At 41.6% G+C, this 24,119-nt stretch overlaps 3 protein-coding genes across 3 annotated transcripts; 1 reads left to right on the top strand and 2 right to left on the bottom strand.

The window, feature by feature from the left end:
- Positions 1–575: 575 nt before the first annotated feature.
- On the bottom strand, positions 576–10,319 carry vps52 (VPS52 subunit of GARP complex). Its single transcript, XM_051104221.1, has 20 exons — positions 10,176–10,319; positions 9,043–9,127; positions 8,890–8,942; positions 8,509–8,584; positions 8,179–8,246; positions 7,796–7,971; positions 7,565–7,715; positions 7,352–7,452; positions 6,759–6,891; positions 5,667–5,722; positions 5,365–5,500; positions 4,501–4,656; positions 4,239–4,357; positions 2,815–2,938; positions 2,169–2,264; positions 1,984–2,091; positions 1,830–1,895; positions 1,637–1,748; positions 1,445–1,563; positions 576–1,358 (listed from the first exon to the last, which is right to left on the bottom strand). Exons 1-20 carry the CDS (start codon positions 10,266–10,268, stop codon positions 1,212–1,214), a joined length of 2,175 nt encoding a protein of 724 aa, XP_050960178.1. The 5' UTR covers positions 10,269–10,319; the 3' UTR covers positions 576–1,211.
- A 135-nt stretch (positions 10,320–10,454) lies between these two features.
- rps18 (ribosomal protein S18) lies at positions 10,455–14,168 on the top strand. The gene is made up of 6 exons (XM_051104236.1): positions 10,455–10,594; positions 11,069–11,167; positions 11,247–11,333; positions 11,634–11,735; positions 13,845–13,936; positions 14,063–14,168. The coding sequence occupies exons 1-6, from the start codon at positions 10,592–10,594 to the stop codon at positions 14,136–14,138; spliced, it is 459 nt and encodes a 152-aa protein (XP_050960193.1). The 5' UTR covers positions 10,455–10,591; the 3' UTR covers positions 14,139–14,168.
- Positions 14,169–15,169: 1,001 nt separating this feature from the next.
- Positions 15,170–23,351, bottom strand: LOC127161482 (E3 ubiquitin-protein ligase RING2-A). Its single transcript, XM_051104224.1, has 7 exons — positions 23,189–23,351; positions 22,677–22,782; positions 21,328–21,488; positions 21,001–21,216; positions 20,501–20,824; positions 16,487–16,676; positions 15,170–16,414 (listed from the first exon to the last, which is right to left on the bottom strand). The coding sequence occupies exons 2-7, from the start codon at positions 22,755–22,757 to the stop codon at positions 16,259–16,261; spliced, it is 1,128 nt and encodes a 375-aa protein (XP_050960181.1). The 5' UTR covers positions 22,758–22,782; positions 23,189–23,351; the 3' UTR covers positions 15,170–16,258.
- Positions 23,352–24,119: the final 768 nt, after the last annotated feature.

Below are 24,119 nucleotides of genomic sequence, written 5' to 3'. Positions count from 1 at the left end.
TATTGCTACAAATATACCCGTGCTATTTAACCTTATATTTCAAGGTTTTGTGTTTCAGGGTCACAAATGAAAACCCCATATGTGAGCAATAAATGGTTAGGTTTAAGGCATATTAACTTCCACAGCTAAATACAAGTATGTACTAGCCCAGGGGTTTTCAATCCTGGTCCTGGTCCTGGTCCATGCCTTCCTCATTTAACGCACCCGATTCAGATCATCAGCTTGTTATGAGAGACTCCATGAACTCAGCTGAGTGCGTCAGATAACAGAGATGTGGGGTCCCCAGGGCTAGCCTAATTCAATGCATTCTTAAAATTCAGCTTGATATAACAATTTCTAGATTTATTTATTTATTTTTTTTTTTTTAATTAGTAATTGTAGTAAAATTTAGCAATTGTCAACTTCATTGTCAGTGAATGAAAAACGTTGCAGTGTGACTTACCGCCTTGATAAATGTAATTAAAACACTCAGGATGACAGAATATAATTAACCTCAGCAAAAATTTCTCTTCAGTAAAACCTCTCTCTCTTTTTAACGGATTGATAAAATGATGGGAACATTTTTAGAGACTGAATCTTTGAATGTCTTTTATTTCAAGACACGGAATGCTTTCTGTTATAACTTAAACACAACAACAGCGCACACATACTTCAGAGAAGAAAAAAAAGAGAACATTTCATATCACAAAAACATTTAAAGAAGCGGCGACTGAATTTACAGATTAAACAATGAAAGAAATCAAATTATATTAAAGAGGAAATTACAAATGCGGCCCAAGATCAGCAAACCTAAAAACAAAAGACTGACCAAATAATACGATTAGCGCTCAAAATACTGAACGCGTCTTTACATCGACTGAAATCAGCCTTTAGGAGTCCTGTTCTAGCTTCAGCTCTAAACTGCAAAATATCATACTTTCAATGTCTTGTAAAGACAGGTTTCTTTCACCTGATAAGGAAAACTGTTTAAGACTGTAGGATATTTTGCACCGTTATTCATAATAAAAACACAAATCTGCCAGTGACACAAGACAAATGATACTCACAGCTGAGTATGGATTTTCTGAAACCTAGCCTTCAATTTTCTCCCTAGTTTTGCTTATCGGGAAAACGGATCTTGTTTTATGGACGTGTTCAGTGATGCTCAGATTCTCCCAAAGGATGATTTCCGCAGTGTAACTACTACGAACGCTGATGATTCCTGTGCCAGTTCAAAAGTTTGGTTTGTGTTTCTTGACTTCCACCATCAGATGATGGAGGTTTATGAGCTCAGAGCGCACCGCCAGACTGCGGAAGGTGGGCTGGGAGAGGACCTTATGGAAACCGTGATAGTACTGGATGAGCTGGGTCAGCGCTCCCTGGAGAACACAAGCAGAAAACCATTCGTCGGTTCCACGGCACATTTGCAAAACGAAAGCAAGAACGTTACTTCACGAGGCCGTACCTGAATGATGCTGGTTCCGTTCTTGAAGTTGGTGAAGGAACGCATGACGTCTTGGCTCAAGGCCTCCACAGACTGCTTCCACGTGCTGGAGAAACCCCGCACCAGCTGAGTGATACGAGCTGATAAAAGACATAAGATAAAGCAGTGTGGAAAAACCCTTAACGGAGAAAACAGAGCAGCTCCAGCACTGACCTTCGTCGTTTTTGAGTTTGTCAAGTTGCCCTTTCTCCATTAGCGCCTCGCTCTCCTTCACAAACGCAATCATTCCTCCAAACGGGGGTGAAAGAATCTCCTCTATAAACTCCTGTCACACAGCGGCACACAACGGTTACTCTCATTACACGTGAGCGCCAGTGCGCGCTGTACTCGCGATCTCAGGTCGTACCTGTGTTCTGGCCAGCAGGAGCTGCTGAAAGCCCTCCACCTCCTTACTGTCGTCAGCTGCTCTCTCCTTCAAACACACACACACACAAACACACCATCATGACGCAGTCTGGTACCGATAACAGCGCAGGTAACGGTTTCGTGAGGAGCGTCACCATGAGCACGCTGAGCATCATGTCGTAGTTGTTGATGAGGAAGATGAGCTGATCTCGTCTAGAAGGAAACTCAGCCGCCATCTTCAGCACAAAGTTCTCCACCTCGATCTGAAATGACATCGCGTCAGCTTTCAGTGCGAGCCGCTGTACGTCTGGAGCACACAGGGGTGTGTTTCTGTTCTCACCTGCAGCTGTCCCAGAAGGGTATTGGTCCTCTCGTTGGGAAAGGTTTGGTTTATACTGACAATAGCGGAGGAGAATTCAGCATAGCGGCGTGTGATCTGCACAAACACCAAAAAACACAGACGATATTTGTGCCGCGCGTGTGTTGCGGTGCATTCGTTCGTTCACACGCATGAATGTCTCCACAAATGACATTTTTAGGAGAGAACTGTAGTCTACTCAAGTCTTCCCTCCTGAACTGAACATACGAAGAAAAGTTCTTCTGATCTACATTTTAAAAATATTCATATTTTTACACTGAAAGCAGCAGTCACAATATCAATAAAGTAAATATAAAATTTAACAACAAAAACATAAACCGGCAAATCCATCTGATACGTCTGAGCGATCATTTAATAATAACTGGTATTTAGTTGTACAATGCTTGCACTACCAGAAAACTTTTGGAAACACTTTTTGGATCTTCATGAGGCGACCTGCAACGCCCGCTTCATTTCAAAATGAATGACGTAAAAGTGATAAACAGCGCTTGCTTGACCGATTAAGAGTAGCTCCGTTTCTAAAACCTACTGACAGCTTTTTTCAGCTCTTGTGCTGCAGGAGTGGATTCAGTGTAAAATGAGTGTGTTTGTGTGTGAGGACACGCACGTAGTGTGGTCTGGTGTCCAGTACGCCCAGTTTCTGAGGATCAGTGTTCCGAATGCTCTGGATGTTCATCTCCAAAATCAGCTCAAATCTCGGCCACAGCAGTTCCAGCACAGCCTCCCAGTACCTGCGCGCACACACACACACACACACACACACACACAAGCCGTTCATACAGACACGTCAAACACACACAGACACTCCGGGATTGGCGGGTCATGCAGTATGATCACATTTCCAGATGCCACACCACACTGTTGCATCGATTTTTCAGCTTTTGAGGATATGGAAGCAGAGACAGACTTTTCTGCCAAATTGTGACTCACACTTAACAGAACCAAAAAAACGCTGTTGACTGGATTTTGAGATGTGAACAGAAATCTCAGTCATCTCTTAATACTCCAATTTAGAGTATTATTTCATTAAAAAAAATAATAATAATAAATAAATAAATAATATAATAATAATAATAATAATAATAACAAAAACATTAAAGGGATAGTTTAACAAAAAAAATACTGAGATGTTTCTCAAGTTCACGTTAGGCCGTTGCAGTCTAAATGTTTATGTGTAATAAATTTTATGCTGAATCAAATAAAATATTTCTTTCTAAAGCTATAATTTGTAATGTCTACTTGTTACTTTCTTATTTAACACAAAAATAGCTTTAAACAATCTTCTGTGGGTATTTTCAAAGTCAAATTTATTTTTCAATTAGTATGCGATTAATTAGATTAGACGATCGACACGTCGTGTAATTAATTCGAATTTTAATCGACTGACAGCCCTGGTCAAAAGTGTTAGAAACACAACATAGGATGTCTATATGGGGTGAGAACGGATTAAACACAAGGCTTTTTGTCTCATGGCCAGTGTAATGGAGCGTCAAGTTTTGTTTTGCTAATGCGATTGACATGCAAACTAATACAACATCATGTACGAATTTGAACAAACCAAATAGGCTCATGAGTCGGTAATACAGCCAGCAGAGTTCACAGATTTGGTGGGTTGTTTGGGTTGCATTATGACATTTTGGTTAAAAATAATAGGTTCCTGCAACAACATATAGCACACCTGTGCCTTCAGTGACCAGACAGAGACTCGGATTGGTTTCCAGCCCCATGCCTTTCTGATCTGTACTGTCCTATTTTATCCGATAAAGGTATAAAAAAATTCCAAAAATTACAGTATTATTATAAATTAATTAATTAATAATAATAACAATAATAATATAACAATATGCATAGATGAACTGTTAAATAAGATCAAGATCACAGTGAATTTTCATTTTGTGCTGTAACACCAAAGCTGTAATCTGTCCTGTTAAAAACTGGTCTGACTGTACATTTCTCAGTCCTAGACAGAATAAGAGCGGACGAGTGTCCTCTCTACAGGTGGTGTGCGTTTGCGATGACGGAGGGACTGACTTGTCGAGCGCGGGGATGTTCCTCTTGGCCGTGATGGCTCTGAAGCGCAGAATGATGTGAATGCAGAGAAACACCGCGATACTGTCGTAACAGTCGGACAAGTATGTGGACAGATTCTTCTGCAGACAGAGAGAAGACACCAAAATGAGAATGGGACAATGTTTAATAAAATACTATAATAATAATGTCATTTTTGTTATGAAACTGCATTACTGAAACACTGGACATGTGAAAATATCACGTAATAAGAGCGTGACTGTACCAGGAACATGCTGAGTGTTTTTCCCATAATGCTGTTGAACAAATCCAACGCGGAATTTCCGGCCACCATGAAGAAGTCGGACAAGAAGAGGAACTCTCGACAGCCGTTGTCCAGCAGAGCGTAGTGCTGACTGCGGAAGAGCGTCTCATACGGGTACTGACCGAGACAGAGAGAGACCGAGATCACAAACTACACTGTCACGGTAACAAACGCAAACTTTGACGTCTTGTAGAGAACGCATTCTAGGGCGTCAGTCCCTCGGATTCCAGCTTGCATTTCTGTTTTGGTTTTTTCCATGGTTTTTAAGAAAAAAGGCGCTGTACTGCAGTCAAATCCAGAGCAGAGGTGAAGCTACAAGCTGAAAATGTATCATGTACAGTGTTACTGATTACTGCAGCCAGTCACAGCGTGCAGACTACGGTGTCTAACGCTGCTCTTTCAGTTAAGTGCAATTGTCAGCATTGCCATTATCAGTATTTATGCACACAGTATTTACACATTAACTATATACAGCTAAGCTATATTCACTGCAAAACAACAAAATATGCTGCAAATATTGCTGCAATTTCTGAGAAAATTCAGTCACTTTAGGCTGTGAAAGATCAGCGAATTGTGGTGGGACCGGTCATTGGGATGAAACTATGATGTTCTGCTTCCTAGATACGGCTCGATGCAAGTCTATAAGATTTTGTTTGCTTTTTTTTTGTTCATTTTTTCCTTTGCCAGAGGAAAAATACCGTCTGATAACTAGGAAAAGTACCAGCACCCCATGATCTGAAATATTACAGACAGACACTTGATTTCTTCGGGTCAGGGCTGTTTATGGAGTGTGGTGTGGAGTGAAGCAGAATCTCAGTGTCTCACTCTGGAGTCTCCTCTCTGAGCGGCGTGCGGGATCAGGATGGGCCCCTCCAGCTCTGCAGGACTCAGTACCGCCCCCCTCTGGCCAAGAGTAAAAATAGTGTTCCTACTCTTGAGAGAAGGCTTGGAGAAAAAACCTGCTAGGCAGTTAAAGAATTCAACCACATTATAATGCAAGCACCTTCTTCTACCACACCCAAGAGGAAATATGTTTACTGTCTTGAATTTCATATTCATCTCAGAGCAAGTTCTGTGGCGTGCTGATTTTATGTGATTGCGGTCAGATGGCGGTTTGAAGGATATCTTTCTTGGCTGTGTCCTCCACTCCCATCAGATCATCCTTGTCTGCAACGTCTTCATACTTACAAAAAGAGAGAGAGAATAAAAAATACATTTGCACATATTTATATATATATATATATATATATATACAGTTTTACAATTATTCAACTGCCTTGACCTGCAAGACATTCTGCTGAAATTTGATGAAAACAACTAACTATTACAGAATATAATTTTACAGAAAAAATTATTATTAGACAAAAAACTAATTGGATCTAAACATTCACATTTTATATATAAATAATGTTTTCAATGAGATTTGAATCTGGAGACTGAACAGAGCATGTTCTTAGACTAAACCAAGCATACGTAGATTTGGATGAATCACTCCGTAAAACATTCTTCCAGAACTCCAAAGGTCTGTCCAAATTTATTTTAGCATATAATTTATATTATATTATATATTTTAGCATTTAGCCTTTATGTTCTCTTTGGTCAGTAGCGGCCAACGTACACTGATCGGTCACATTTTGACACTCTCCATGTTTGGTGTGATTGGCTACTGCAGATGTCACACGGGTGCACACGCTCCACAGCGGTCATGAACTTTGGATCAAACCCTAAACATACTGTGAAACTTGTTCAAGCGTTTGTTCAAGCAGCTTCACGCAAGGCGTTTTGCATTAAAGCCTATTAGAACCGCACAGTTACACAGGACGTCATTGTTTGAGCAGCATGTTAAGCGAGCAGCCACAGCTATTTAACATCAGGTTTAGAGGTCAATAAATGAAGAGTTCAGATGCAAAACCAGCTAAAAGCCATCTCGGTCAAAAATGAGATAATGATAGTGAGTGAATGCTCCTGACACACAGAATACGTCCATCAAATACTTTTACTTCAAACTCGATAAATTCCAGCCTCAGCCCAATCAGAAGTACCAGTGCTTACATAGAAACCTATACAAAGTAGCCAGAAAGAAATGCTCATTTTAAAGAAATACGTCAGATGGATTTAGGGGCTTTTGCATCTGAACTCTTCAAATATACTCTCAGACTCAATCAATCAAAACCCATCCAGTCGGTGTTTTAGCCCGTGAAGCGTAGCACGTGTCTCACCTGGACTTTCAGCAGTCTGCCGCTGTACGACTTGAAGTAACTGAAGTAGATTTTGCTCATGGTGTCCACATACTCGTCCCGGATCTCCTTAGCGACTGTCCTCTCGTTGGCTAACAGGAACTGGTAGAAAAACCTGCAGATGACCAGAAACGCGTCCGTAATCAGACCCACACTTCTCACCCGACAGAAACGAGAAAGGGTCATTAGGTAAAAGTGGAGATAATGATATGTAAAATGCTGTGCAATTAGCAATTTCCAGCAGATATTGTTCTTATTTGTTACAGTGCTGACGGTAGGGTCAGTCTCAGGAAAAGGCTGTATTGTTGAATTCATTTATTTTTGTCATTTCATTTCAGAAAGGCTCTGTTAAACGCAGGTCAGGACCAGGCACAGACGCTGACGGACTACCGTCACGCCCAAAACCAACAGACCAGCGGTCGACAAACATGATTATGAACCCGTGACCTTTCTCTTTCAAGACATTATGGTGGCAGCCTTTACATTCAGGGTCTTTTGCAGGAAAAAACATCCTACATGTCAGAAACAGGTTTCAACAGAAAGCATTCTCTGAGAAATATTTTGGAAGGGTGTACCTGTACTTGAGTAACGTGTTCTGAGGGATCTGGTAGTTGGTCATGGGCTTTCTGAAGGAGTAGATCTTCTGCAGGATGAACTCACGGATCTTTGAGACGGCCTGCGAACGGGATCGCAACAGAGTCATACCGCGGCAGAAAATGCTTTGCATTGATCCGTTCTACGAAGAACGACGGGATCATTAGACGAGTCGACCTGCGATCGGCTCTCACCTTAATTTTGAGGCGATCTACGATGTCCTGTATGTCAGAGCAGGCGAGGGTTTCTCTGAAGCTGAGCTCTTTCGCGTAGTTGATCTTGCTGTTGAGCTCGTGAAGTTGCTCCAAGAACTCCTGCTCGGTTACAGGACTGTCCAGAATCACGCTGCAACACACACAGTCGTTCAGTAAACGATTCAGAGGCACGCGGCCGCCTGTAACGAGACGCTCGGCGCGTGTCCTTACGAGATCATGGTGCTGGGAACGACCAGTTCGTCCACCAGCTGGCTGAGCTGACTGCGGACGGCCTGACGGTTCTTCAGCCTCATGTTCATGCTGACCGACTGCTGCTGCAGCGTCTGGATCTCGCTGCTGATGGACGACAGGTCGCTCTGAAAGCTGCTCAACATGCCCTCCATACGCTGGACACACAGCAAACGGCAGCGTCATCTATATATACCGTTTTATTTGAGTTTTAGTTAACTGTAACAACCACGCTTCAAACGGCACACAGCCGTTCTTCTCAATTACAGTTTAGGTTTTAACTTGAACGAGTTTTCTCCGTGTGCCGTTTTCCGGTGACAGCTTATTGAGTGATTTACCGTTTGTAAAGTGCTGAACGCACTCACCTCCAGTATGGAGTCACAGGCCGTGATCTGGTTGTGTAAAGAGGCAATATTCTGACTCTCTTTGATATCTGCACCAGCACAACTGTTAAGGTTCTCTAGAAACATCCAGGACAAGTTTTAAATAATAATCCCTTCATTATTGAACCATAAACCACGCTTCATGTTCACTGACAGGGGAGTATCAGTCCAACAGAGGAGAAAACATGATATGCAAAATCATAACACTGATATGAGGGTGAATCCCATAAAGTAGTCAACTATTTTTTCCTTTTGATGGCCTGACATGTTCTGACGTGTGATTCTGTCATAAATCCTCAGAAGTAAGGATACAGTCCTTGATTGATACTTGTTCGATGCGCTGCAGCTCCGTCTCCACCTGTTTGGAGTACTGCCGCAGATCCACACCCTGATACGCACAAACACACGAGACACGTCGTCATCCTCACACACGCTGCTATACCTATGTAGATGTAATGGGTTTTTTTGTACTGTCCAAACTGCATTTTTATCCCCTTACCCTAACCCTAATCCTCCTAAACTACAGGCATTTTTACATGTTCAAAACACTTCATTCTGTGTCATTCATAAGCTTGTTTCCCCATGTGGACTAACAATATGTCCCCACAAGGTCGAAATGTTCTGGTGTTACTACTGTTGACGTAGTGAACACCAATACACACACACACTCCAGCAGATCAATTTCCATCTCACCGTCTTGAGCGCTTCCTTCACCAGATCATCCTCCAGATTTGCCTGAATGTGAACTGAAAAAAAGACAAATGACAAGGAATTTACCGGTGAATTATCCCAGGTATCTGAATTTTTGTACTTAGCTGACGGAAAAAAAAAAAAAACAGCACTTACTGTCCACCTCATCCAGAATGAACTCATCTGTGGTGATGTCCAGATCACCCAAATTCAGTGCGGGAACCACATCAAAGTCAGACTTCTACCAACACATCAGAGAGACAGACAGTCAGCACTCAACTGGCCATCTTGCAAATGCATCAATACAAAAAAACAAAAACACACACATGAACCCGAGAGAGAGAGAGCAATGTTAGCACATCCAAAGCCAAACAAAATGATCACTACATCCTCGGCTGCACTGCAGTGAATGGCATCATTATATAAACTTAATCAGCCAATTCATTAAATAACTGTAAACCCATATAACAGGTTGGAGGCAGGACAGCATTTGATTTCAGTAATCACTCTTATTGTCATTAATTACAAATTACAAAAAAAGAAAAAAACATAACGATTATCGGTGGGTAGAAACACCACAAAGACCGCTATGATATTTAGAAAAAGTTGCAGCAAATTCAGTCAGAAATTGATGAATCTTCTTTTCATGGCAGGTTACAACCAGCTTAAAAAGTAATACATGATGTCATCGACTATACTGTCAGTGTGTAACCTCATGGCTTCACTTTCTTACACTTTGGCACTGGTCATTCAATATTACTCATATTTACAAATGCCACAAGTGTGAGTATATAAAGTAGATTTACATGAACGCACAACCGAGAAAACAGCAGAAAAAATACGACAATAATCAACGAATGATACAGAACTGAACAGTCATCAGTGCACAGAACATTTTTTACACTTCACAGTCTGTTTTTGTGTGCCATAATGTCTCGATGTTGTCTCCAGAGCGTTATTATGTGTGTGTGTGTGTGTGTGTGTGTGTGTGTGTGTGTGTGTGTTTTGACACATCACTGCGCTGTCACGTGATCTTACTGATATGACATTCGGAAATATGATTTCTTAAGATGTTGACCGAAATAACGAGCTGCACAGGCCACTATCAGCCGCGATCAGTAAACGACCTTTATAGCGATTACAATAACCGTGACAGTTCATGTAGAAACGCCACAGCAGGTCCGCGTCATCTGTGTGAAACCGCTGAGCGCTAGCGGTGCTGCTGACGGGAGCGAACGGGCGAACGCGACCAGTGAAGCCGCTGTAACACGAGTGAAAGTCCTCATCACCTCATCCTGTAGATACGACATCGCTCCAGCAGAAACAGAATCAGCGCCGGAGTTTGAACGTACAGCTCCGGCGATCTGCGCCTCCTCCGCCATGGCGTCTGCAGTTCACAAAAACTACACGTCCGTTCAGTATTAAAGTCCCCGCAAACATCAGTTCCGACAAAATGCGTGTCGCACTGTAAAATCATAAGAAATTATTAACAAAAGAGTGAAAACTCTAGAATATAGATTACAGTGTACTAAACAACACCAACTGTGCTTCTGTATTTCTAAATATCATCGGTTTAAAATATTGTTTTAGTCCCGTCGGACATTTACGTCGTGACGGAACATGTTCCTGTCGAGTTCGCGTGTCGAGTGGTGAAATTATCGCGAGATCGTGATCGCTTCCTCTTTGCGCGGAACCAGCGAACAAGATGGTAGGCATGAAATGAAATCCTCAAGATTGTAGTTGAAATCTTGTAACATCGTGCGCATTTGTGTGTATATCGCGGCACTGATGTGACATCTTATGTTTTTAGTATATAGACAATATATGTAAGTGAAGATTTCGGGTTTACAGTATGGATTGTAAGTTAAATGAATGACAGAAAGCCCGTGTCGAGTCCGCGCCGGTTTAAGTAGACGAAGTGCACCACGGTATTACCACACGCAGAACTGTAATGTTTTCATTGAAATGTGTGTATGTTTAAATGTTGTGTGTGTTTAGTTTAGGCGAGAAAGCGCGAAACTCGTCTGTAGTTGTAGTCAGTGAGGGACTGTTGTGATATTCGTGTATTACACAGTAGTTGAGGTCAGTCTGACTGCACAGTTCTGTGTGTGTGTGTGTGTGTGTGTGTGTGTGTGCGTGCGCGCTGCTCGCACTGATCGTGTGTGTTTGTGTGTTTTCTCAGTCGCTCGTCATTCCAGAGAAGTTCCAGCACATTCTGCGTGTTCTGAACACGAACATTGACGGAAGACGCAAAATCGCGTTCGCCATCACCGCCATCAAGGTGAGCGCTTCAAACTGGAAGTGTCCGGTTCCTCCGTGTGTTCAGTTCTCAGACTCTATTGAACTCGTGTGCTCCGCAGGGTGTGGGGAGGCGATATGCCCATGTGGTGCTGAGGAAAGCAGACATTGACCTGAGCAAGCGGGCTGGAGAACTCACTGAGGATGAGGTGCGTTTCTTCTTCACTTTTCTTTCTGAGCGGAGGAGAAAACACATTAGTAAAACGCATACGTTCACCTATAAATAATAAAGTAGACCGAGCCTTTACTGTGCATTAAAAGTCGTGCACAGACCTGTTGCGGCGCATTACCGTTGTACTTTATAGAAACTGAAGAATCGTTTGTCGGTAGAGAACATGTTGCTTTGGCCCACAAACAAGCGTGGTGTGAAAAATCTCAAAGGAAAATAAGGACGTGTGTTTAAGTGTATGTTGTATGAAATGTTCATTTGACGTGTGATTGATTGACAGGTGGAGAGGGTGGTGACCATTATGCAGAATCCTCGCCAGTACAAAATCCCTGACTGGTTCCTGAACAGACAGAAGGACATTAAAGATGGAAAATACAGTCAGGTATGGTCAGAGTGCTGCTTTAAGGGTTGTTGTGTTTTTTTTTGTCATGATAAAGGATCAACTGCAAAATCAGATCTTTCTTGATGGCACGTCTTCATCTGTGTATTCACATTAGAACTGTATTTGCTGGGACATTAAGAGAGCTGCGCATAACCTGATAGTCAGGGCTTGTCTAAATGATGTTGGAGTAGCCCCGTGTTACTGGGTACCAACTAGACTCCTGTTATCTGTAAAGCCGGGCTCACACTACAGGACTTTTTAAATCCTAACCAATTATGAAATCTGGTTGCAGCGCACACATAAGGAGAATTTTTGCAGATGATCTTCCCTCAAATCTTAAACACGCACACACAACAAGATTTGAAAATTGTGGCGCATCACACACTACAAGATATTATTAAGATTATCATGAAGGAGGGAGCGCCTCACGTGATCTTACACAACAGATCGTCATTTCAGCAACTAATGTTTACAAATGTTTTTTTTATTCATTTTGTTTATTTGGATATCTTGTTATAATTGTATGTTTTGTTGTAGTTTAGAATTTAAAAAAAAAACAATAAAAAAATTTAAAACAATAAATGTTAGTTAACTGTTATATGCTTTAACTGTTTTGTATCTATAGATCTTACTTTAGGCAGGTCGTGATTTGAGAAGGCAAAACTGATTAAACGTGTCTGTGATCAACTCGCTGTCTGCCGCTGACCGCTTGGTCATTAATTTCAAAAAACAAAAACTTATATTTAACGAACAAAAAAATGCTCCAAACACTTTTCTAAATTAACTTTTTAAAAAAACGAAATGAAATATAATCACTTTTCCATTAAATACAAAACTGAACTATTATACTACTGTTTTAGCAATTAAAAGGCATTTTGGGAGAAGGGGAAAAAAGATGGGCTGGGGTCGGACTGGGGCCGCATGGAGCATTGCTTTTCTTGCTCCATGTGGTTGTGGTATGTTTTCAACATATTATACAGACAGTGTTACTACAAAAACATAAGAAGCAGTTTCCTCCATCTCCACTATCCAGTGGACCGAACAGCAGCTGTTTTGTGGTCGTGCATTGTCTGTTGTGAAAGTGCTGACGTAATCATAGCCGTGATCATCCCGATTTAATATCCTGAATATCAGACATGTTTGATGTGATCGGGGCGGCCCCGATTTGTGTGCGAGCAGATCGGGAGCTGCAAGATTCAATCTGTAAACGTCTCACATTACCAGATAATCTGTGCTGAACATCGGGACCGATCGAGGTGCTTGACAAGATTTTTGCTCCGATTCTCAGGAGGGGAAAATCGGGGCAAAATCGGGCTAAAAATCCTGTAGTGTGAGCCCGGCTTAAGTGTGAGGTGACGGGCAAGAAGCACCACTCATTATCTTCAGAAAATGTAGTCCTTTTTTTGTGGAAAAAAAAAAAAAACTGCATTGTGAGGTTTAGGGCAGTTTAAACATCTGGCTGTGATGAGTGATGAATCTGAATACGGGTCTCCACACCAACATGAGAGCAGGGACGCTGGTCTACCGGTCCTCTGTGGTGTTGTGTATTTGTAGGTCATGGTAACCACAGTAAAACAGAGCCATGTATGTCTCTTCACTACCATTGTTTGAAGAAGACTTTCAGTAAAACTATGTTGTTTATGAAAATCGCTGTCATAAACATTTAGTAAGCTGTGGCAGTGGGAGTTTATTTGCATTTCAAACAAATTTACTGTGTTCCTTTGCTCTTGTGATGCACTATACGGGACAGTAACTGATATTCAGTACAAATTCACATTTTTTTTTTCAAAATACTGTGATCACAGTCCGTGGTAGCACAGCGGGTCCATATGAAACGCTGGTGGTCTGTGGGTTGAAGAGCCTTCGAACTCGATCAGATTCATAAGGCTTGTAAGAGAATTGTGCTGCACGTTCAGATCTTCTCACTGGAGCTGGCAGTGCAGTTTAATGAAGGCGTCTCAAGTAAATGCATCTGCTATTTCCTTCACCCGCCTGAAACTTTGCTGTTCAAGTGCAGCGTCCTCGTCTGCAGTACGCTTCGTTTTGAAGGAAGTTGTGTGTGGAAGAGGTAGTTTTGCAGTGACTGAGTGTCGCGTCGGTTCTCCGCAGGTCCTCGCTAACGGTCTGGACAACAAACTGAGAGAAGATCTGGAGCGTCTGAAGAAGATCAGAGCTCACCGTGGTCTCCGTCACTTCTGGGGGTGAGTTTCCTGCAGCTCATTTAAATAATCAAAAGAGTTTCTAATGATGTGTTCGGATCTCGTGAGCAGTGAACTGCTGTGAGCTTGTTTGATTTACTCTTGTCTGTTTTCTTCTCTCTTCTCTAGTCTGCGTGTGCGCGGTCAGCACACCAAGACCACCGGTCGTCGCGGCCGTACCGTGGGAGTGTCCAAGAAGAAGTAAACTTTTAATAAAGTCAACCGTTTCAGCCAATCTGTGTCCTGCTCTCAGTCTTTACTGATCCTCTCAGATCTTTGTGCATTTCTTGCTTCAGTCAATAAGAAATTGTTTTTTGAGAGTAAACATCTCAGGATTTCTCTCCATACAGTGAGTTCTATGGTGCTGCGAGTTTGAACTTTCAAAATGCAGTTTAAATACGGGGCTCTAAACGATCCCAGCTGAGGAACAAGGGTTTTATCTAGCAGAACAATTGGTTATTTTCTTTAAAAAAAAAAAAAATACTGACGATTAATATACTTAATAACCTCAAATGCTCGTCTTGTTTAGCTCCGTGTGTACTCTGGTCATCTCATTTTCTCCTCCAACTTCAAAATCATCCTACATTGCTGCAGAAGGACCGAACCAGTGTTTACAAAGTGAACATGCAAAGGTCTTTAAACACCTTTTACAAAAAAAGGTAAAACAGCAATGCTTTTTATGTTGGAAGAGAACATAAAGAGTTTTCTGACATACCCTAACTGTATTGAACAGGACTGCACAGCACAGAGCTAGACAAGTGTCTGAGGTTTTTATTTATATATATATATATATATATATAAAATAAATCTGTTAAAACCATTACATTTTTTGATTCCAGATTTGTCCAGTATAAATGTGCCCATGTTCATTGATGTAAAAGTTGCAATAAGGTGGTTTTTCAAGGTAAGGGTGAATATGTACATCAACTAATTGGGAAAGCAGCCACAAAAATGGTCATTTTAACCAGTGCATAAAGTGTTTTGTCTAAATTATGGATCATTTCTGTTCCTCTGATTCAGTGGAAGTTTGTCTCCACTACTGGATCAAAAAAAGAAATGGTAGTTGTGACTTTAATTTCTCAATTCTGCCTTTTTCCCCCCTTACAGTTGTTTGTTTGTTTTTTTTTGCTATGAATCATGAATGTGCTAATGCTCATGAATGTGGCCACATTTAAAACACACACACAGTCAGTCATGAAGGTGTCTGTTACTGTTACTGAGGTAGCCTGGGGTATTAAAAAAAAAAAAAAAGTTCTGACCTTGTTATTGAGGTTGTCAACAGATTAAGATAATAATCATGATTATGATGATCTTATTATTGCAGTCACTTCCATTCAAAACAAACCATATTAAATTAGTTTGTCTATTGTGATCCGTCATCTCTGGTTAGCTGTTTGTCTGGTATCCAAAACCAGTCAAAAGCACGTCTTCTGTCGGCCCAAGAGGCAAAGTGATGGTGAAAACAAGCTTATAAATCATTAAATGAAATTATTATAAATGAACGAAAACAACGCAAAAGCATGGTTGCTACTGCGAATCCATAGATCTTTCCATAGAGACTCAGGCCAGTGGGAGCGTTCTTCACTCCTCTCCTCCTAAAATGTTATATTCACTAGTATAAGCTCAGATTTGATGACATGCCCACAACGGCTTCAGAGGACTTGCTGAATTTAGGGCCTGTCCCAAAACCCACAGGCGCAGTGCACACGGACCACTCATCTATTTACATGAACTACTGACCTGATGGGACACATTTACAACAATCAGCTTTATTTACACATTTACACATTAAAATAAGCTTAGACATGTCTGTCGAGTAGTCCATAAGTAACAGACAACAAAATGTAATAGTGGTGCTATTTAATAGTGATAAAAAGCAGTTGCAATTGTTTTACAAAATATACACGCTCATCTCTGTGCCAATAAAATGTGTGGTGTGTTGCATTTTACTATTGTATCATAATGATTAATTAAAGGTAGACTGGAGCATTTCTCTCAGTGATGTCGGGGCACAGTTGGGGCACATACACTTACACCAGTGCAGCATTAGGGAGAGTGTGCCTCAAGGCATTATTCAGACCCCGGACGGTCTTGTGCACTCACTTCCTGTCACATACACGTGCTCTGATTGAACGCAAGTGTGGGAACTGGGAGTGTCTTAGTTTCCACAGACGTACAGTTAATGGTTTACCGTAGGGGCGACCGTACATCAGAGCGACCGGATGAGCAGCGCTGACCTCTGCAGTCCTTCAGTGATGACGACCGGCCGCTTCCGTGCAGGAGGACGACCTCAGGAGAGCAGGAGGAAGAGCCCGTCACTCTCCTTTAGGTTAGAGATGATTTCCCTTGGCTTTCGTCCGCCTGTCCCAGTTGAGGCGTCGGATTCTGGTCTTGCGTAGGAGCGTAATAGAGCTCCAGTGGCTTGCAGAGCTTCCAGAACTTCTCGTTCACCAGCTCCAGAGTCAAAGAGCCGTTCAGCGTCTGAAAGACAGAGAGGATGAAGACAGGACAAGCCAAACTCCGATTTCTCAGACCACGGGTAGGCTGACTCACGGTGAACTGTCCCGCCGCCGTGCTGATGTAGATGGTGAACTGTTTCTCGCTGACATCCCGCAGAGCTCCCGGCTCTCCCTCCGCGCTCCTGCCCGCCTGCGCCCCGCTCGGACCGTCCTCCAGAGCCACGCGCAGGGCCAGGTATTTGGACAGGTGGTCCACGGTGGCGTTGGCTGTTGTTTTGACGTATCTGTGAGCAGAAGGGGGAAAGTTACCCGTAATTACCCCGATTACACTCTTGTCCATAACGCTGTCTGACCACCTGAAAAAAAAAAACGATCTCATCTCGGCCTTACAGTGGAGGTCTGGGTAGGCTAATGTGAGACTTCAACATCCTGTAAAGCTTTCATGCTTTAAAATCCTCCTGCAGCCCTGAAAACTTCCTCTCACTGCAGAATCGCCCTCAGTTTGCTTATGCAGCGTTTATGAAGGAAACGTTAGGACTTTGCAAAGCCTTTTTAAGACCAAAAGTAAAGAAATGAAGGAAATAAACTGAACAGAGAACAATACATCAATACGGTCTCTAAGCGTAAATGTCTGGTGTTCAACACCCAACAGATCACCATTACATTAGAATTCATTTTACGAAAGAAAAAACCATAAGCATGAGCCCCGTCAGAGTGGTCGTGGCAGTGGTGTTGCAACAATACATAGTGATATGAACTCAGAAAACAGGATACAGGTTTAATTCATTTGAAATACTTTTGCTTAATGTTACTCTGTCAGATATGCAAAAGAAATCTCTCCTATCTCTTGTTTTAGCTACTGTGTATAGACCGCCAGGGCCATATACAGATTTCCTAAAAGAATTTGCAGAATTCCTTTCGGAACTATTGGTTAATTTTGATAAAGCGCTAATTGTCGGAGATTTTAACATTCACGTTGATAACACAAATGATGCGTTAGGACTTGCGTTTACTGACCTAATAAACTCTTTTGGAGTCAAGCAAAATGTCACTGGACCCACTCATCGTTTTAATCATACGCTAGATTTAATTATAATCGCATGGAATTGCGCTTACCGTTATATCGTACCTCAAAGCGATGATGTTTCTGACCATTTCCTTGTATCGTGCATGCTGCGTATCACTGATATTAACTATATGGCTCCACGTTATCGTCTTGACAGAACTATTGTTCCAGCCACCAAAGATAGATTCACAAATAACCTGCCTGATTTCTCAACTGCTCTGTGTACCCATTAATACACAGGATCTAGACAAAATGACTAGCAATATGGACACCATCTTCTCCAATACGTTAGAAGCTGTTGCCCCCATCAAATCGAAAAAAGTTAGAGAAAAACGTACTGCGCCATGGTACAACAGTATCACCCATTCTCTCAAGAAAGAAACTCGAAATCTTGAGCGCAAATGGAGAAAAACTAACTTGGAAGTTTTAAGAATTGCATGGAAAAACGGTATGTCCAGATACAGACAGGCTTTAAAAGCTGCCAGGGACGAGCATATCCATAAACTCATAGAAAATAACCAAAACAACCCAAGGTTTTTATTTAGCACAGTGGCTAGATTAACAATTAACCAGACGCCACCCAATCTAAATATTCCCTTACAGTTTAATAGTAATGACTATGAATTTCTTCACTGATGAAATAGATAACATCAGAAATACAATAACCAGTGTAGATTCTACTGCGTCTAATGTCGACTTCTTTCGTCGCACCCAAAGAAAAACTGCTGTACTTTACCGCTATAGGACAGGAAGAGTTAAATAAACTCATCGCTGTGTCTAAAGCAACAACATGCCTATTAGATCCTGTACCCACTAAATTACTGAAAGAATTGTTACCTGTAGCAGAAGAACCATTTCTCAATATTATCAACTCATTATTATTGTTAGGTCACGTCCCAAAACTATTCAAGTTGGCGGTTATGAAGCCTCTTATTAAGAAACCACAACTAGACCCTAGTGAACTGGCAAATTATAGACCCATTTCTAATCTTCCGTTTATGTCTAAAATTTTAGAGAAAGTTGTATCTGCTCAACTGTGCTCATTCTTGCAAAAAAATGATATCTATGAAGAATTTCAGGCCCCGTCACAGCACAGAAACTGCACTTGTTAAAATCACTAATGACTTTCTTCTTGCGTCAGACCAAGGCTGCATCTCACTGCTAGTTTTACTTGATCTTAGTGCTGCGTTCGACACTACAGATCATGACATACTATTAGAGCGACTACAAAACTATGCGGGTATCCAAGCGCAGGCTTTAAGATGCTTTAGATCCAATAATATTATTAGAAAACACGGGATTAGTTTCCATTGTTTATGCTGATGATACTCAACTATATATCTCAACAAGACCAGATGAAACTTCTAAATTATCTAAGTTCACAGAGTGTGTTAAAAATGTAAAAGATTGGATGACTAATAATTTTCTGCTGTTAAATTCAGATAAGACAGAGATATTACTTATTGGACCTAAAAACAATACACAGAATCTCTTGACTTACAATCTACAACTAGACGGATGTACTGTTACTTCCACTACAGTCAAAAGCCTGGGTGTTATATTAGACAGCAACTTGTCTTTTGAAAATCATATTTCTCATGTTACAAAAACAGCATTCTTCCATCTTAGAAACATTGCCAAGCTACAAAACATGTTACCTGTTTCTGATGCAGAAAAGCTAGTTCATGCATTCATGACCTCTAGACTGGACTATTGTAATGCACTACTAGGTGTTTGTCCTGCATCTTCAATAAACAAGCTACAGATTGTCCAAAATGCAGCTGCTAGAGTCCTTACCAGGTCAAGAAAATATGATCATATTACCCCAATTTTAAAGTCTCTGCACTGGCTACCTATTAGGTTCTGCATCAGTTACAAAATAAGGCCCTTAACCGTTTAGCTCCTGCGTACTTAACTAGTCTTCTACCACGCTACAATCCATCACGCTCCCTTACGTCACAAAACTCTGTACTGTTGGTAGTTCCTAGGAGAGCAAAGTCCACTAAAGGAGGTAGAGCTTTTTCGCATTTGGCTCCCAAACTCTGGAACAGCCTTCCTGATAACATTCGGGGTTCAGACACACTCTCTCTGTTTAAATCTAGATTAAAGACACATCTTTTTAGCCAAGCATTCAAATAATGCATCTCATAAACTTTTCCTGCAGCTATATCAGATCAAATGTTCATTATTAATCTTTTAGCTCTGGTTTAACAAATCTTTCTTTGTTTAATTTGAACAGCAGCTACGCTAATTATGTTCCTATATGTTTTCTGTTTCTGCCGTGGGATTGACATCCCGTGGTAACTAGGAATTCACAAGCTCCAGTCTGGATCCAGAACACTTAAGAAGAGATGATGCCAACCCCACAGAGGACTTCAGATGATGCCAACCCTGAAAACATACAGCACTACCGAATTCTGCTACTAATTTATAGTGTTCTTTGTCTGTTTGATTACGTCATTAATTGATCTTTACCACACATCTCTACCATATGTACATCAAGCTACTACTACATATATTGTAAAAAAAAATTATTTTGGTGTAAAGTTGCTTTGCAACGATATGTATCGTGAAAAGCGCTATACAAATAAATTTGAACTGAATTGAATAAGAAATAAGAACAAATATAACAGCTCTGCTCCCAACCACCAGAATATGGAAATAACTTCACTCTACCAAATGATCTTTGTCTTGTTTTCCAATGGAAAATGTCTAAAGTTTCTAAAATCAAGAAGTCTAGTTTTATAACAAATCGATCAAAGTGCCAAAAAAAAACAAAAAATCAACTTAATTCAAAGGTAAAACAGCTTTTCACTACCCACTGGCAGAAAATTTAAGCTTAAACTCCCTTCATTTTGTTCACTTTCAGAAACTTCATTTTCCATCTTGATTTAAGGATGTTTTGTACTGGAAAACAAAAATACTCAGTAAAATCATCATGTTTTTGCAGTGCGTGCAACATTTAAGGCTTTCTGCTCTGATTTAAAGCCTTGATTGGTGAATGAAGGCTTTTTATGACCTCTGTAACACCTGCACAAATACCGTGTCTGGCTGTACTGTTGGTTGCCGACCAGCAGGGGATGCGGGCAAAATATAAGTTCGATTTCTGAGCTGGGGCCGCGTCCCGGCCGCTGTCGAGGAGGGGAGCGACCGTCTCCGGGAGCCTCGGGTCCGGAGTCGTCGGACGCGTGCGCTCTTTTCCCGCGGCTGGGGCCGGCCTCTGCGGCGCAGCTCGCCGGGGCGGAGGCCGCGTGGTGCGGAGGGCCGGAGTCGTGCGACACGTGCGAGCGAGCGTCCCCGTTGTCCTCGCCGCCGCTGAGCGTAGCGTTCTCGCTCTCCGGATGCAGCTTGCGCACACGCTGAGCTCTAAAACGCAGACAACAGGAATACGTTTCAGGAAACAACAGACTGACCCACAGAGCACCGCGTTTACTCCCATTTGAGGAGGTCACAGAAAAACCTGACCATCGTAAGTCATCCTGTAATGACACCAGACGGGGAGATAGCAACACAAACACAACACGACAGACGGGTGAGGTGACCTGTGTCTGGCCTGCATGCGCAGCCCCTGCTCGATGCTGCTGCTCAGAGCCTCTTGGTTGTGCAGGCGGCTGAGCTGCTCCAGGACCTTGTCCTGATGGGCCTCGTACTCGTCGCGGCTCGGGTACATCTTGGAGATCAGGGCGTCGAAATTGGGGTCGGCGCGGAGAGAGCGCTTGGACACGAGCTTCTTCCTGCAGGTCGGACACTCTTTATTTCTGCAGGGGGGAAATAATAGAAAGGCAGCGCTGAGCGAGAGATCTCCGACTGACGCGAACGTACAAACCACAGGTCCGAAAAAGGCTTCGGATCTGAAGATGCGGTCGCACCCCGATCGAAGCGCGGTGACGATGCACTCGGAGCAGAAGCGATGCAGACACTCTTTGGTGGTCATGGTGTTCTTCAGCATGTCCAGACAGATGGGACACATCAGCTCACTGTGGAGGCTTCTGGGAGACACGGCGATCTCCGTGCTGTCCATGATCGCCTCCTGAAACAACATTATACGCAACTATACGCTGAACAAGATAAGTAGAGCAGGACTTGATTGTTACCCACTTCTCCAAAATGATTATTCTGAAGAAAGATAGACTTGTAGTGATGAATGACAAAATATGAAATGTTGCGGATGAGTATTTACTGAGTAATCCACTATTTTGTAGAGGGAGGTCAAAATGGCACCTGAGATCTAACCTCAACATTATTTGTTCTTCACATTAAAAGAAAAAAGTATCATATTTTTACAAATTGACCCACATTTGGTTTTTGGCCACTGAAAATTTTAACAATTTACTCCTGAAGCCGTATTGAAATTACAATATCTCTGGAACTGAACCATACAGAGCCTTAAAAATGGATATCGAAAAGGGCATTAAGATGTCTTTAATGCTTCTTGAGTAACAGACATGCAAACTTTGGTGTGAAAACTTGAAAAGTGCCATTTCCCCATTTTTAAATGGTCACCATTGGCACATCATGTAACAAAGATTGCTAAATTCAACAGATTTTACTAACAGACCTACCAATCTCTGTGTGAAAATAACGTCTTTCTGAAGTCATTTTTAACCCCCTAGAATTTGGCTCTGAATCTCAGGTGAAAATTGCCATTTTGACCTCTGTCTACAAAACAGTGGATTACTCAGTAAATATTCATCCGTGACACTTAATATTTTGGCTTTCATCACTGTAAATGTATATCTTTCTTCTGAAAAAATATTAGCAAAATCAAAAAAAAAAAAAATTGAGCTGGTGAAGTTTTTTCTTGCTTTATTTGACACAGAATGACCCAGCAGACCCTGTAGTTTTCTGTAAGGGGTTGGGTTAGGAGTGGGGTTATGGGATATAAAATATAATTCATATTAAAGCCATGATGACAGCCGTGTGTGTGTGTGTGGGGACTTGTTTTTATATCCTGGTGGGGACTTAAACCTGAATACACACAGACTCATGGGGACCTAACCTTAAATTGAGGTCCCCATGGGTACAAAAGCTTATAAATCATACAGAATGAGTTTTTTTGAGAAAGTAAAAATGCAGAAAGTTTTCTGTGAGGGTTAGGTTTAGGGGTAGGGGTAGGGTAAGGGGATAGAAAATACAGTGTGGACAGTATACAAACCATTGCACCTATGGAGAGTCCCCACAAAGATAATAAACCAGACATGTGTGTGTGTGTGTGTACCTGTGGCGTTCGGTGGAGCTCGTACAAACTCAGTTCCCATGTCTTACTGAGGGTCTGAACACTCACTGGATTCGCCATCATGACTTCACCGAGAACTAAAGCAGAACTAAAGCAGAACACACCCATGGAAACTTCAGCAACAAAATGAAACAACATGCACTGCACGTAGCTCATGAAACAACCTTTATTACAAAATAATTCTCTCCAGCAAAAAGGAAATGTTCTGCAATGTCAAAAAAGCAATAAGAAATAATTGTAAGACATTACATCCAAAATATCATTAAGTTTCACAGGCCTGTTATTAATATGGTTTTGCCATCGTATTGCATAATTACAATGGTATTTACACGGTGCTGCATTGTACTAAACCACGACATTACCACGGTAGCATGATTTCGAAAAAAACATGGTAATACTATAGTACTTTTGGCACTTTTATGTTAGCTTAAACCACTGGTGATGAAGATTTGAAAAAATAGCGAGACTGAGATGATTAAAGTCGACTCGCTCACCGTCAGATGTGTCTGTGTGCAGTCAGACTGTCACCTACTGCTCAACTTTTTTCAGCACACGCGAGAAAACGTCCTAAACCCAAACATCCTCATACCGGATGTTGTTGTCTGCGGAGTCACCCCTCACTTCCTGGCCGATGCCCCCTGGCGGCGAAGTGCAGCATTGCGCGCACATGTTCCTGTATTCATATGTAACGTATAACGTTCATTCTTTCGCTCACCGGACGCTACGTATGACAACACACCGCTGTGCAATATTACACAACACTGCTGACTGTCTTCTTCGTTTTTCTCCAAACGTTACTGAACTCGTGGGACGCAGCGTCGGACCAGCACTGACATTACACATGACATGGTGAAGATAAAGGAAACAGAGGCTCGACTCTTTATTGCTTAAAACTGAGTTTATTGGATGAAGTAGCTACTGCTTTTGCTTTTGCTTGTTTTCACAAATAATCCAACAAATCAAGTTGAAATCACGAATCAAAAGTAACATAAAGAGATACGCAGTATCTCGAAAAAGTACGAAAACATGCAAGAAAACAGTAAATGTACATCATGTATGTGCAAGGGCATGACAGAAAATCTCAGCTGCATGCACCATTCTAAATGACATAAAAACATTAAATAACATTGCATATTACAATTATATTTAAGTATGCATAAAATATGCTTTATATAGATTTGTTTATGTAGCATGAAATAAAGTGTGTGTGTGTGTTTGCTTGTTTTTGCTACATTGTGGGGACCAAATGTCCCCACAAGGATAGTAAAACCTGAAATTTTTGCAATGTTTACCAATGTTAAAAAATGATTAAAAATAGTAAATGATGTTTATCTGAAAGTGTAACGATGCAAACATGTTTCCTGTGAGGGCTAGGTTTAGGGTTAGGGTTGGGTTAGGGGATACACAATAACGTTTGGTCAGTAT

This window comes from Labeo rohita, unplaced genomic scaffold (genome assembly GCF_022985175.1).
Source record: "Labeo rohita strain BAU-BD-2019 unplaced genomic scaffold, IGBB_LRoh.1.0 scaffold_66, whole genome shotgun sequence".
Taxonomy (NCBI): domain Eukaryota; kingdom Metazoa; phylum Chordata; class Actinopteri; order Cypriniformes; family Cyprinidae; genus Labeo; species Labeo rohita.
The sequence above is the reverse complement of the archived record's forward strand: the minus strand, read 5'-3'. Positions and strand labels throughout refer to the sequence as shown.